At 39.0% G+C, this 16,079-nt stretch overlaps 1 protein-coding gene across 1 annotated transcript in view; it reads right to left on the reverse strand.

Annotated features, from left to right (window-relative positions):
- The window catches only part of LOC139700559 (uncharacterized), a gene marked incomplete at its 3' end in the record, with an annotated part of 1,603 nt that extends 859 nt beyond the window's left edge, over positions 1-744 (reverse strand). Inside the window, exons 1-2 of the mRNA XM_071599089.1 lie at positions 672-744; positions 318-488 (exon numbers count right to left, since the gene is read on the reverse strand). Of these exons, the coding sequence (XP_071455190.1) occupies positions 318-488; positions 672-710 (210 nt within the window). The remainder of the gene's footprint in view (positions 1-317; positions 489-671) is intronic.
- Positions 745-16,079: the final 15,335 nt, after the last annotated feature.

Genomic DNA, 16,079 nt, shown 5'->3' on the forward strand with positions numbered 1-16,079 from the left:
GAAGCCAACTCTTTTGTGTGTCTAAGTGATTTTTGTTGTTCATTCTGGTAAGTTAAAAAATCTGTAATTGCAAAATTTCATGAAACTAACAAAATATCGTGAGAAATAATCGTAAAATTTTAAATTTGAATGTTTTTCTCTCCTTCTTGGGGAATGAGTATTTTCGCGGATCTTTATAACGACTGCAATTGAACACAATGACCGTAGAGACGATAAAATGTTTTTTTCTAAATTTGGGTCAAATTATCAACGAACTAATCCTTTGACTCATATTTATTCTCGCTCTAACATGGTTGATTTTAATCAATACCACTGACCTCATCTCTATTGGTTATCCAGTCTTTCGTCGTAGGATTGCACTCCTTTTGAATGCGATTGTAGAAAACAGACAAACACTCGGCACATTGACGCTTAAATAGCCGGAATTCTGTAAGCTTTTCCATGCACGTAGAACACACGAGCCAGAGATGATTTGCATCCTCCACAACCTAATTAAATATTTCAATAAGAGATATAACCAACAGAATGCACGAAGCTCCTTTTTCCAAAATATAAATGCACATTTTGACAATAGTGTACGTAATAGATGACCCAGCTCATAAATCATTAACTAAAGATTTCCTGCAAATACAATTTAAATAAACACTTAACACAAATACCTCATAACTTACTTTTACATCTATTAAATCCTCTATGGTTTTTTCCAGCATGAATTGTAACTTACTATTCTCGCCAAAAACATTCATCAACAATCCACGACTGCTTAAACACAATCTGCAGACTTCAAATTCGACTTTATCGCACATTCTGATCGTTTTAAAAGTACACAAAATAATTTACTGGATAACCTAACGTAAAAAGTATAATGAAATGTTTCACAATTTACTTGACGTTGTATTAAAAGTTTTTCTAAACAGAATATAACCCGTAGGACATCAAAGCGCTTGCATTTCATTCTTCATCTGTTATTTTCTTCTGAGAAGGTTAGTCGTAAATCAATCGTCCGACACGAAAAGAGAGGATCTTTTCCCGTGGGAACACATATGAACACATTTGTCGGAATTATTACACTTAATCGCGTAACTATATAAATGCATAATACCTTCAACCTTTTCTGAGTTGTTTATGTGCTGAGTATCACAGGTATGGTTTAATACCGAATTGACATCGGAAAAAAGAGTCAGTTCCTTAATGACCCGCTCATTCATTTCGAAGAATCGGGTCAAAAGATTCTTAAATGCCCCGTTAACGAATACAACATTGAAGAATAGCTATTAGTTTATGCATGCATTAGCGGTCATAGCGCTAGAGTGTTGTCAAAATATTAATGGTACTGATATGCCGTTGTTCTATTCCCATCATTCCTAATACACGTCAAAATAATTTTTCGAACGATGACGCGGATCCGCTCTTTTTGAATTTAGAAATATGTTATGAAGTTTATTTGTACATCGATGAACCATTTAAAGTTAACATTATTCATTTAATTTTCAATAGGCTTACCTAACAGGGTTATTTCGCCATGAAAATATGTGCTAATGTGTATTTGTTTACCTTATTACGGTCCTGTGATATTGTCACATTTGGAAAGTGTCTGATTTTATGAACTGTTTGGCCTTTGGAAAAGAAAAGTAGATCAAACCTTAAATCCGTTTGAAATAATTTACATTAAGGTAGAAGCCAATGAGAATAATCAGTCTTATAGAGAGAGCTTTTTTGGATATTATTACTTTAATGAGTAGCACCCGAAATATTAAATTTTAGGAAGCTTAAAAACTATGAGCCACTTTAGTTCTTGGAATGAAACTCAAATCTTTGCATAGCCTTCCCTTTTGATAAATTAGGAATATAGCTGCATAGTGAGAAGCACCTTAGGTCATGCACAGGTGACTAATGGTCAGAGTTGCATATCTTTCTGTAAGGACAATTATGTCTACTGCTTTAGTAATAAATCTAAGGGGCACACACTATGACGGCATAATTGGCTTGGATTTTATGAAAAAGTATTTTAGCAAGACATTTCTTTCCAGACCAATACCATTAAATTGGAACCTCATTACAAAATGTCTTTACAATCCGTGTACAAAGAAGTTAAGGAAAAAGATTTAATTTTGTTTGAGAATGCCCTGTTAGGATCCTGCAAGAGGCCAACATGGTGTGACACTGTGTTTCATAACTTGAATGACATCGTGGAAAATAGCAATGGGATGGTTTTAAGGACTTCCCATGAGTCCGGGTTAGCTTTGAGTGAGGATGCAGAGACACTTGAGCAATCATTGCTTGAATCGGATAACTTGAATGGCTTCATGAACCAAGGCAAACCCAACGATCTCCTAGGTGCTATTAATGAGAGTAATGAACGAATGGAGCAAATCTTAGAGCTTGAGCATAAGGAAGATAGTCAAGGTAAAAAATCAGTGAGAGTTTTGTGTGTATCAAGAGACAAGTTAAGATTCCTCCACTCTCAATTATCATAGGAGATGCTTGTAAAAAAGATTTGGCTGGTAAAGATGTGGTGATTGAATGGGAAGATAGGAATGTTTTGGCACTCCCAATGTTAACTCAAGTTGAAGAAGATGGAACATTTCCTCTTTTGCTATGTATTATGGGTAAAGACGAGCAGATGTTAATAAAATAACAGAAATACTACCTTGAACAAAAAGTTCCCGGAATAACCACCGTGCGGCGCTCCCATCGTTCCGATTTGAGTTCTGTTTTTTTGTTAAATTGGTACATCTGTTGTTGATATTCCCTTTAAATCTTAGTGTCATAACTTGACATTTGCAAAAGTTACATAGCCAAGAGTACATCTATCTCTGTGTGTGTTGGCGATTTTTTACAATTGCAGAAATGGGATTTAAATTTGCAACAACGAACTTGTATTAAATTTTGCGTAAAAAACGGATTTAGTGGCGCACGGACGTTGGAAATGTTGGAAAAGTGTTTCGGCAACGATTCTCTAAAAAAAAACGGTCGTTTACCAGTGGCACGAGCGGTTCAGAAGTGGTCGTGAGTCAATCGAAGATGATGAACGCAGTGGCAGACCATCGACATCGAAAGTCGGTGAAAAAATTGATAAAGTAAAAGAAATGTTGGTCAATAACCGCAAATCAACCATCAGAGAAATAGCGGAGGACTTGAACATTGCCTATGGATCCGCCCAAGACATTGTGGTTAATGATTTGGGTTTCCGTCGTGTAGCAGCAAAGTTGGTGCCCTCAAAAGACCTCAATTTCATGCAAAAAAGAGACCGTGTTGACGTCGCAAAAGACATGATTTGCGAGGCTGAATCCGATCCCACATTCATCAAAAGGATCATTACTGGAGACGAGACGTGGGTTTATGAGTACGACACGCAATCCAGACATCAGGCAAGTGAATGGCGTTCACCAAATGAGCCGAGACCAAAAAAACCACGTCGTTTTCAGTCAAAAAAGAAGGCAATGCTGACGGTTTTCATGGATTACAACTGTGTAGTGCATCATGAATTTTTGCCAGAAGGCCAGACAGTAAACAAAGAGTATTATTTGGGCGTTATGAGACGTTTGCATGAAGCAATTAGCCAAAAGAGACCAGAAATGTGGGCAGAAAACTCGTGGATTTTGCACCATGATAACGCACCGTCGCACAGTGCTATCATTATTCGTAATTTTTTGACGAAAAATGCAACAAATACCATCCAACAGCCACCGAATTCACCAGATTTGGCTCCCTGTGACCTCTTTCTGTTCAATCGAGTTAAAAAAACCATTACGGGGAACGCGTTTTAGCAGCCGAGAGGAAGTAATGGAAAAATCGCAGGAAGCACTGATGGACATAACGAAAACCGAATATAAAAAATGTTTCGAGGATTGGATCAAGCGCTGGCATAAGTGGTTTGCAGTCGATGGGGATTACTTTGAAGGGGACAATATAGATTTAGATAAATAAACTTGTATTTTTAATTTTCTGAATAAATTCCGGGAACTTGTTGATCAAGGTAGTACTAGTTGAAGTGAAAGAAAAGTGTACATTTTGAATTGTAAATGAAAATTTGGTCAAAGCGGTAAAAATATGGCCCAAAAAATGTCCACAAGGTGACCTCCTATCTGCAGAATGGAGTATCCCAGTCCTATCCGGGAAACAACCCACTCCTGGAAAGTATCTCTACTTGGTACCATCCCTGACCCAACCCTTGATAACCATGGCTGCCTCAACATGGGAAGAAGATGCCCATTGCATGGAAGATGATGGACTTAATCTTGTTGTCATAACCATAACCACCTGGCGGCCTCCCAACACCTGGGAAGGACCAATTGGCCCCTGCTGCGCCTACCCACTTTGGTGAGGCAACAGGTTACCACCAACATTTACCACCTTCATACCCAGAGGCCCCCTGCTGCACTCCCTAAGCATCCAGGAAACCTCTCCACCATGCCTACCATAAGCACAATTGCAATCACAGGCAAAGAGCTGTAAATGCCACCTGGAAAGACAAAATCCAGAAGTGCCCATAACTGTCTCCCTAGTATATCAGATTATCCGACTTTCTGACTTTCTTCTACAGCTGTGTCGAGGAGATAATATGGTTTGTCGAGAACAAGACCAGCTGGACAAGCAGACTCTGTATGCTCCTCAATCTATTTCAGATGGTGTGTAAAGAGCTCATATGAATATTAATGCAGGCTTTAAAGAAAGAGGAGAAGGTCTACGAGTAACAAATTTCCCAGGCACGAAGATGAGGCTGCAAAAAAAAAGACTTATTACATATGAAAATGTTGCCAACTCCTCAATTCATTTCATGGGTCATTTTGTGAAACTTCATGAAAGATGTAGTGCTCCTTCATTTTAATCCTAGTGATATGCACTTATATTCTAATTTTTGCTGTACTTTCATGACTTTTTCTCGAAACAATCAGGCTAAGAAAATGTTGAAGTTACTGCATTAATGTAGCATTATGACTGTAACAAGTGAACATTGTGAAGACGAATGTTTTTTTATTGTTATATTTAAATGATTTTTATTCATTACTTTTGCCAATATAATATCAAAAAAATTGTATATTAATGTAAGAGGTAAGGCACCGAACCATCATCAGTTTTATTTCTGTATCATCACTTGATATTAAAAAATATATAGCATGGGGTGCACACCCCCACCTCCAGGGCTAATTTGCTGCAAGGATGATGTACTGTGCATTTCTTGGAAATCCCCAACAAAATTGGTTAACTCTCTCAAGCATACCAGACAATGTATGTGGCACAGGTTTCTCAGAAACAAAGGCAAGACAATGTCCAGTACCATCTTATCTGGTTGCTACAATGTTGCTATTATGTAGTGACTTAGAAGTGTCTCCCCCCAAAAACACAATGCTACAGATGGCAAGGCAAGATGCTCCTGAAGCAGGACCCCATTCTCTTCCCAAACCTAGACCCCATTCCTTACCCTCAATTCCTCCCCTGCAATCCTGTCTCTGAGTCTGTCGGTCAAATGCTCCTATAACCAGACAAGAGATGCTGAGCCTTGCCCTGCTCCCTCGTCCCTACTTCCCGGTGCCTGAGCCTTGGAGCTTAAGGGGTAAAATGAAAGACATATAAACTGAATACGACTCTCTCAAATTCTGTGCTATGCTCCTTTCAATGATGTTGCAGCCACCAACCATGCAACCAGAAAACTGGCAGCAGGAGAATAGAAGACACAGCAGAAGAAGAAGACATTAGTCCTGAAAATTACAGGGCTTGGAATGTAAAAACAGAGTTGGGCAAAATTAAGTACAAACAGTTAAAAAATAAATTGAGGCAGGCAACAAATAAAGCAAAAGAAGCAAGGTGGAAGTCGCAGTGCGAGGATATGGAGAGTTAGCAGGGGAAGGATGAAATTGGTGCACGGTATAGCAGAGTTAAATCTTTATAGGAAAGTAAGAAAGGAAGATCAATTATAGCAGTTGGAGATAAGGGGAGTAAAATAATAGTTGACACAGGAAAGATCCAAGAGAGATGGAAGGAATATAGAGAAGAACTGTATAGTAAAGAACTTAGACCAACAAAGTTAGACATTGAAAAAGAATATGATGTAGAGGAAGATAGCTTAGGTCCAGGCATACTAGATATTGAGTTAGATAGGGTATTAAGGGAGCTGAGCTAAATAAGGCCATGGGGGTGGATAACATTCCCATGGAACTATTGAAATGTATAAGGAAATGTAGGAGGAAGAGGCTATATGGGCTGATTGGTAGTATTTATGAGGAAAGAATCTTGCCAGAACTCTTTATGAGATCAGTTTTAGTTCCTTTTCCAAAAAAGATAAAGGTTACATCATTTGATGACTACTGGACAATAATTTTGATACCCCACACAGTTAAAGTTGTTTTCAGAATAATAAATAAAAGGAGAGAGAGTAGGGAAAACGATTACTTAGGGGATGATCAGTTTGGGTTTAGAAAGAGAAGAGGTATGCATAATGCCATTACAGTAATGAGATTAATTGAAGGGAATATAGAATACAACCTGGAGGTATTTGCATTTTGTACATTTTGAAAAAATGTTTGATAGAGTGAATTGGGAAAAACTAATGGGTATATTGCAGAAAATAGGAATAAATTGGAAGGAATGGAGGCTTATCTGCAAACTATACATACTACCTTGATCAAAAAGTTCCCGGAATTTATTCAGAAAATTAAAAATACAAGTTTATTCATCTAAATCTATATTGTCCCCTTCAAAGTAATCCCCATCGACTGCAACACACTTATGCCAGCGCTTGATCCAATCCTCGAAACATTTTTTATATTCGGTTTTCGGTATGTCCATCAGTGCTTCCTGCGATTTTTCCATTACTTCCTCTCGGCTGCTAAAACGCGTTCCCCGTAATGGTTTTTTAACTCGATTGAACAGAAACAAGTCACAGGGAGCCAAATCAGGTGAATTCGGTGGCTGTTGGATGGTATTTGTTGCATTTTTCGTCAAAAAATTACGAATAATGATAGCACTGTGCGACGGTGCGTTATCATGGTGCAAAATCCACGAGTTTTCTGCCCACATTTCTGGTCTCTTTCGGCGAATTGCTTCACGCAAACGTCTCATAACGCCCAAATAATACTCTTTGTTTACTGTCTGGCCTTCTGGCAAAAATTCATGATGCACTACACCGTTGTAATCCATGAAAACCGTCAGCATTGCCTTCTTTTTTGACTGAAAACGACGTGGTTTTTTTGGTCTCGGCTCATTTGGTGAACGCCATTCACTTGCCTGATGTCTGGATTGCGTGTCGTACTCATAAACCCACGTCTCGTCTCCAGTAATGATCCTTTTGATGAATGTGGGATCGGATTCAGCCTCGCAAATCATGTCTTTTGCGACGTCAACACGGTCTCCTTTTTGCATGAAATTGAGGTCTTTTGGCACCAACTTTGCTGCTACACGACGGAAACCCAAATCATTAACCACAATGTCTTGGGCGGATCCATAGGCAATGTTCAAGTCCTCCGCTATTTCTCTGATGGTTAATTTGCGGTTATTGACCAACATTTCTTTTACTTTATCAATTTTTTCACCGACTTTCGATGTCGATGGTCTGCCACTGCGTTCATCATCTTCGATTGACTCACGACCACTTCTGAACCGCTCGTGCCACTGGTAAACGACCGTTTTTTTTAGAGAATCGTTGCCGAAACACTTTTCCAACGTCCGTGCGCCACTAAATCCGTTTTTTTACGCAAAATTTAATACAAGTTCGTTGTTGCAAATTTAAATCCATTTCTGCAATTGTAAAAAATCGCCAACACACACAGAGATAGATGTACTCTTGGCTACGTAACTTTTGCAAATGTCAAGTTTTGACACTAAGATTTAAAGGGAATATCAACAACAGATGTACCAATTTAACAAAAAAAAACAGAACTCAAATCGGAACGATGGGAGCGCCACACGGTGGTTATTCCGGGAACATTTTGATCAAGGTAGTATCTCAGACTGCTCAAGTGTGAGTGGGGAATGCAAAGTCCCAATGGGCTGTATTAGGAAGAGGTATAAGGCAGGGTTTACATTATCACTGTTTCTGTTCAACCTGTATGAAGAAGAAATGATTAAAGAGGCATGAGAAGAACTGAAGGTAAGAATGAAAGTTGGTGGATAATTCGTAAAATGAGTTAGGTTTGCTGATTTGCCTTCACCAATCGGCCATCTGTTGTGCCCGGCAGTGAGGGAAGAAAGGCTTCTGTGGTCATCATCCCACGAAAACCTTGCAAGGGAAAAGCAGCAGCAGCAGGACAGAAGACAAAGGAGAAGAAGACCAAATTAGTTAGAATAAGAACAGGATATGTTAGAACAATGATAAGGACAGGGAAATTGGACAATGTTAAGCAAGAGATAGAAAGGGGAAATATAGATATTTTAGGTCTATGCGAGCTGGAATGGAAGGAAAGCAAGGATTACTGGAGTGATAATTATAGAAATAATATGCCATCGTAGGTATGAAAGCCAATAAAGGGTTGCAATAGTATTAAATGAAGAGGTAGGAAGGAGTGTAGTCAACATAGAGCAGGTAATGGATAGATTATTACTAGTAGAGATAAAAGTAGAACTAACAAACTTGGTTATTATTCTGGTTTAAATGCCACCATGTAACCATTAAGGAAAAAGAGGTCGATTAGTTATATAATCAGTTAGAGGACATAATCACGTGGGATCCTGCAGGGAAAAATTTGATAGTGATGGGGATTTGAATGCAATGATAGGTGAAGGAAGAAGTGGGGATGAGATGGGAGACTACTGTTTAGGCACAAGGAATGACAAGAGGGAGAAAGCAGTTGAGTACTGAGGGACACAGGAATTAGTCATCACCAACCAAGATGGGCTCTTTTGTGGTATGGCAATGGTACAATGGGCACTATTACTGTTACCTCTCTATCTCACCGCTTGGTCCTCTGGGTCAGGGAGCTCGAGGAGTTGGTCCTCTTATAAGATTTCTGGGTCGGCATTGTGCTTTAGTTGGGGGTGCCACTTCCATGAATCCAATTTGTTTTCTTGGTCCTTGTTTCCCAGGTCATTGAGACCCAAGTCCGTATCATTAAGGCCGTTGTCCTGTGAACTAGCCTCTGATGCCATGTCCCAAGCTGTCAGCTCCTCTGGTTCTTGGGAGGCCACCCACTTGAGGAGCTGCTCCTTACCACTGGAGAAGGACTTATCAAACATGTGTACCTTAGGTGCTTTAATATCCCCTTCCTCAACCCCAATATCAAGGGAGATTGTGCCAAAAGCGCTGGTATATCAGGGTTGGCAGTGGCTATGATGGAGCTAGTTGGCTTAGGATAAATCTGGGAGGCAGGTTTAGTAGGTTCACTGTTGCTTCTGTTGCCATTGGAAGGGCATCCGTCCAGCTGATGGTCACCATTGCAAGGAAGATCCTGGCCCAGTTATATAAAGCTATCCTTTGTATTTCTCCAAATATTTCCCAGCTGGCCGCCATCAGCAGCTTAAGGTTAATTTCATGCTGGTCTATTGCCTTGAGCCAGTGGCTGGTCTTATTGTCTTGCAGGGATATAAAGAGAAAAAGTGCCTTGTTGTCCAGAGGCAGGTCTATGCCTGTTCTATCTGTTGTGGGTACTAGGGTGGCAAATGATGGTAGCAACCTGGTCCGTGGGGCTTCTTTTGTGTGTGGGTACTTCAGTCAGTCTTACGATTTGCTCAGCCATCCTTGTGATTTGTGTCTGCAAATCTTCACCTGATGCCATGATTGATGTGGATAAGTCAAACACCATCTGTTGCTCCATTTCTGTTTGTTCCTTTGTAATGAAGAGATCTTTGCTGATATGGCCACCTTGTACCTGGTATGCTGTGTGGCCTCAGGTGTCATTACTGAAATCCCTTTTTGACTGCCCACTCACCCCTGCCCATCCACTTATATGCCCCACAGCCAAGATGGCCTGCGGACACATCAGCATGCAGGCATGGCCCAAGAAGGCTTATCAGCCAGGTTTTTGGACTTTGGCACCCAGGACCAGTTCATTATTTTTGACTGTCTCTCTTTAATGAGGCTAAAATATATTGTGAAAAAGACAGGTCAGGTGCAGAACATTAATCCATTTCCCCGGATCAAAGTATATAAGGCACTGGTATTGTCCATCTTAACATTAATTATTACATTTATCAGATTAAGGTCATTTAATAACAGAACTGCTTCCTGTGCTCTGAACAAGGCCGCATACATTTTGAATTCTTTGATGTGGCATGCCACCAGTACTGGAAAGGAATGGGATATGTCCCACATGGGAGTGGCCACTGCACCTAGATTTGAAGTAGCTACCATATACACCTTGATGGTCTTGGCTGGGTAGGGAAGAAACACTTCTTTCTCCAGTTTGTTGGTCTTCAGTAGCTCCTTCCATCTGCTATCATTCCTCTCAAATACTTAAGAAACTAGGCATTTTGGTAAGTGGAGGATCAATGCAATCCATGCCAGATACTCAGCAGCCTTGGGAATGTCCACCTGCGACACTGTCTTGCTAAGCGGGGGATCAGATTCTTTACCTAGCAGATTACCTTGGTCATTAGCCTTAATGATTGCCGGCTTGTGTTAACTGTAACCCCTAAGCATTTAATCTCTTGGACATATATCAAGGTAGATTTGCACAAAAGAATGCAGAAAGTATCTCTACTTGGTATCATCCCTGACCAAACCCTTGATAACCATGGCTGCCTTGACATGAGAAGAAGATGCCTATTATATGGAGGTTGATGGACTTATTCTTGTCACAACCAAAGGGGTACATACTATAAATATCTATTATTATATATAAAGATAGTTTTGTGTCTTCTCTGTATTTGAGTGCTGCTGCTTTTTATTCATAAATATATTAGCCCTTAGTAGATGTAAATGTGTTCCTTGAGGTTTATACATATAGTTTTACCGCTGTCATTTCTCTTCCTATTTAAACTCTTTAGCGGTAAAGCTCACGCAAAACCAGTAGTAGTTTGCTTGCACTTCTACCCTCCCTAAATTCCTTAAATTCCCCTCCCAATTGAACATTCCGATCGCCCTTAACCAAGTTCACCTTCCTCACGTCAACAGCGTTTCCCTTGGGTCTCCCACGAGCTACTTAACCCATTGCTGCAAGGGTACTCGACCTTCATTTGACCTCTTATTTGCAATCAGCCTATACTCTCTCACACATCAAATTTACCCACCAACTTGAACTACCTGTGCCTCCCAAATGCATTTTCCATATCACCTGAGTTATAACAGTGTAAAACCTTGGAATTAAAACATAATAACTTTTTAAAAGTAATCAAGAATAGGATGGCTACCCAAAGGTCCTCCATCCATGACTTGAAAGTAGCTGTGGAGAACAAGCTCTTAAGAGCCTTAAGAGCTTGCTCAGTGACTTAAGAGTCACTGAGGATAGTGGCAGAGCTTGGCTCCAGGCTGATGGGATGTGTGGCCGCCTTGGGTGTTCAGGCTTGCTCCATTGCTTCCCAGACCACAAGTAGCATCAGTTTGGTGTCCCGTGTGCATCCTGGTGCAAATGCTAATTAGTCAGTCTTTAAGGCAACAATGGTTGGCCCTTCTTGCCCAGTGACAACCCTTTCCCCTCGGCCAGGGGAGTGGAAGGTAGCAACCAAGAGGCGTGGAGCAGCGGCAAGGTCGATTCCGGGACAGGAGGTGGTGGATGCCTCTACCATCCCTGTCAGCAACAGCTTCACGGCACTGACCAAGGATAGCTTTGAGATGCCTGTTTCTGCAGTCAAGAGCACCCCCTGATCCTTGATGTCTTCCATAGGGGTAGTCATACTGGGTGGGGGGGAATCTTATTGCTAGGGAGTTCCAACATATGGCAGTTGATAGCCCCATTGCAGGAGAGGTCTGATAAGAACGTGACAAACCAGAGAGTTATATCCTACTGTATGCCAGGAAGGTTAATTCCTAATGCCACAGCTGCAGTAAGGGCAGTAGTCCAGGGCACAAATTGCTCCATGATGTGGTCGGTAGCCCATGTCGGCACAAATGATGCTTCCAGGAACAGACTCAAAAGGATTTTGGATGCCTTTAGGGACCTAAAATCCAAAGTGGATCATGTGCAGGAGGCATCTGATATGGACTTGTGGTTGTCCATATGCAGCATTGTCTCACAGACTGACTGCCGTGCTTACATTTGGAGTCGTAATGAGTCTCTAAATGGAAGGCTGTGGAAATTCTGTCAGGACATGGGGGCCAAGTTTGTGGACTTGAGACCAGTGTTTGGGTCTTATTGCGTTCCCTTGAACTGCTCTGGGGTCCACTACATCCCTCAGGCGTCAATTCAGGTCCCTCATAGGATCTTCGAGCACTGTAGATATTTTTTAGGCAAATGAGTAGGTTAGGTAATGGGATAAATTTAAATTTAAAGATAAATGTCCCTGATAACGATATTATAAAGTGTAGGTTAATTAGTGGGTCTCACAATACTAGGGTACCTAAATAAATTTCTCGAGTTACGTACAGTGCTAATGAGACAAAAGAAAGATTCACTTATCAGAATATAGACTGATCTTGTATTAAGACACCCAAAAGAATCATAAATAACATCACCAGAAAGCAGACCGCAACGAACACAAAGAAGGTTCTAGACAAAGAGATAATATCCATAGTAGTAGTTAACTGCCGAAATCTACAAAATAAGATACCAGATTTTCACCACCTCATTCAGATATCATTATAGGAACTGAAAGTTGGTTAACAGATGATATTGCAGACAGCAAAATATTTTCCAAGTCCTTCACAGTTTATAGAAACAACTGACAGAATAGAGGCAGAGTGTTTGTCTCAGTCAAAAACCCTACCATCAGTAGAGCTAAGTTATTTCCTGATAAATGCATAGAAAGTATCTGGTGCTCAGTAAAAATACCCAGTGCAAAAAGAATGTGTGCATATTATAGACCATCCCATGCTTGCATTAACTCAATATTAGGTCTAGAGAGGCAGATAAAAAGCTTTATATCCCACAACAATTAGCATAGATTTATAATCGCTAGCAATTTTAATGTTCTCACTTTAGATTGGGATTCGTGAAGTTTTATAAATGGAGGTAAGGATAGGGATTTATGCAAGTCTCTCTTATTGACATTCACCTCAAATTCCCTACATCAATTAGTCACTTCACCAACAAGGGGAAAGAACATTCTTGATTTATTAGCTACTATACCATATATAATAATATACCCAAATATATAATACCCAAAATATACCCAAAAGAGTCTTAAATGTAGGAGTTATTGATGGAATCAGTGATCACAGGGCTGTAAATGCTAAATTTTCCCTAAGCGTAGAAAAAATTAACAAACCTCAGAGAAAAATTTATTTAAATACAGCTGACTATAATGGCCTAAAACGTGGGTTATACTGTACTTTTCTTAGATTTGACAAATTAAGCAAAACCAGGAGTGTCGAGGATACCTGGAATATTTTTCTTGCGATAATGCATTCAGCAATACAGAGGTTCATACCTAGTAAATATATAAGAGAGAATAAGGACAGCTCTGAAGTAGGTACAACTCTGAAATTTGGAAATCACTATGATGGCAAACAGCATGCCATGCCAGAATAAAAAATGCAGTCAAAGATTCCTCTCCTGATGAAATCAATGAAACCTTAAAGAATTACAAAGCATCTAGGTCCACTGCCAAGGAGGCCTTCCAGAAGGCGCTATCAGAATTCAAAAGGAAAAAATTAGGTGAACAGTTGAATGATAATCCAAAGATGTTTTGGCCGTAAATCAGAGATGTGCAGGGAAAAAAGTCCACCATAAATTCATTGAACAATGAAAAAGGGGATAAAATAACAAGTAGTTAAGATAAAGCCAACATATTGAACTTATTCTTCCACAGTGTTTTCAACAAATGCTTCCAGAATGTACCAGAGAACCTTCGAAAAATATTTCTGCAGAAAATGCAAGCAATCTACTTTTCCACCCACGGAATAATTACTCCTTAAAAATATTGACCCCAACAAATCTCCAGGACCTGATGAGATACCAGCTTGCAAGTATAAAGAATTGTCATCTGAAATTGCTCCTTATCTAAATATAATTTTTAAGAAATCATTAGCAGAAGAAAGCAAGCCAAGTGCCTGGAAGATAGCTTCTATAAAACCTATATTTAAAAATGGAGACGGAGATAGAGAGTTACGGAGCACAGGTTGATGCATGCTGGTGCTAGGCCTCACAAGTGTGGTGTATGTTTGAAGGCATTCCTGCAAAAGACATATCTAAAGAGACATATGCTGACACATACTGGTAAAAGGCATTACAAATGGGACTTATGCTTGAAAGGTTTCCATGAGAAGCTGCACCTTGAGTGTCATATATTGAGCCACACCGTGGAGAAATCTTTTAAATGTGAGCTCTCTCCAAAGACATTCATTCTGGAACAGTATCTTTAAGGTCATATGTCTATCTATCCTGAAAAGAAACCATATGAATATGAGCTATGTTTAAAGTCATTCAGGCATAAACAGCACCTAAAAGGGCACATGTCAAACCATACATATAAATCCCATAAATGTTTATTCATGGGTTATAAAAAGATACAGCCTTCAAAGGAAAATAGAAGTGCATATCAATATTCAACTGATATCATTTAACAAGTATAGGGCTATCATTGGACATTCACTTCCATCTGCAATAGACAGTGCTTAGATAGAATATCAATATAGGGTGCTAGAATGGAGAGAATTCATTCATACTTGAGCTCATGTATGTTTCAGTAATTGTACCTAATTTGTTTATGTTAAAATTATAATCATTAATATTTTCAAACTATGGTTTTCAATGGAAACTAGTCAAAAGGTCCATGGAATGGCTTTTTGGTGTTAATATTACATGCAACAGCAAACTTAAACATGTATATTTATTGAATAAATATTTTGAGGAATATTAATCCATTTTCAAGAACATGTTCTAGGCATAGTACTGTTATCTTTATTTGTGAGGGTGCAGATATTGAACTGTAACATTTGCTTTCATACTTGGTCCTGGGTGATCACAACGTACTTCCTTAATTACAGTTGATGTGTCATTGACTTCATTTTTTCAGAGGTACTGCTATAACTTAAAGATTTTTGTGCCTTAAAGGAAGCAAATAAAGAGATTAATGGCAATCATTCACTAACAAGTTTTAGCACATGACAGTTTGATGTGAAGTAGCACCAGGGAACTTTAATAATGTGAGTACTGGTTGCATTGTTTTAAAACTTAAGTTTTCTCATTTCTTGTAATAATGTATTGATCAAAATGATAAAAATTATTAGAGCTCCTCAAAAATAGCCCCTTTGATGCATCAACACACCAATATTATCTCAGTTCCTATGCTTCACTTCATATCCACTTACTTAAAGTCATCAACTGGCCCCTTCATCTAGATACATAACCACATCCATATTTTTATAATCCAATGTGATCCAATTTTGGTATCCAAACTGGGATTTCACACAAAAACCTGTCTTGTCCCAAATAGACAAACTATTTTCAATTTAATATGAGTCAATTTCCACAGTAGCTGAAGAGGGCTAAATCGCAGACAAGCAGCAGTCATCTCTTAATAGCACTTTAACCCTCTTAGTGCGGCGAAGATTTCAGGGGTACTAGTGAGAAGTGCAAAGGGTAATTTAAGAAAATGTATCACCTTAGGAAAAAAAAAAATTATGAAGTCATTTGTTTAGATATCCATATGCAGTTTTTTATTTTAAAATATAATATTGTAGTTATTAATGATGTAATACATTTACATCATCTGAATAATAAATGTAATTATTACAGTATCATAAATTTGAAGAATATTTATTTAGCAATAATATTTCGTTTTTTAGACACAATACTAATATTTTTTAAAAACATTTTTCAATTAAACTACGATATTTAAATATAATAAAAAATCAAAAAGACATGTAGAAAATATTATAAATAAATAAAGAAAAACCAGTGAGTTACAAATTTTTTTGTCAGCCTCTGCATAGTTTGATTTTGTTGAAAAGGCTGATCTTACTGAGTCAAATTGGGACTTTTTCCCTTTCCTTGAGACTGCGGCAATGTGCTTACAATCTAAAGGCAGAAAAAAACTAAGTTCTAACT

This window comes from Hetaerina americana, unplaced genomic scaffold, assembly GCF_022747635.1.
Source record: "Hetaerina americana unplaced genomic scaffold, ioHetAmer1.1.p SCAF_1048, whole genome shotgun sequence".
Taxonomy (NCBI): domain Eukaryota; kingdom Metazoa; phylum Arthropoda; class Insecta; order Odonata; family Calopterygidae; genus Hetaerina; species Hetaerina americana.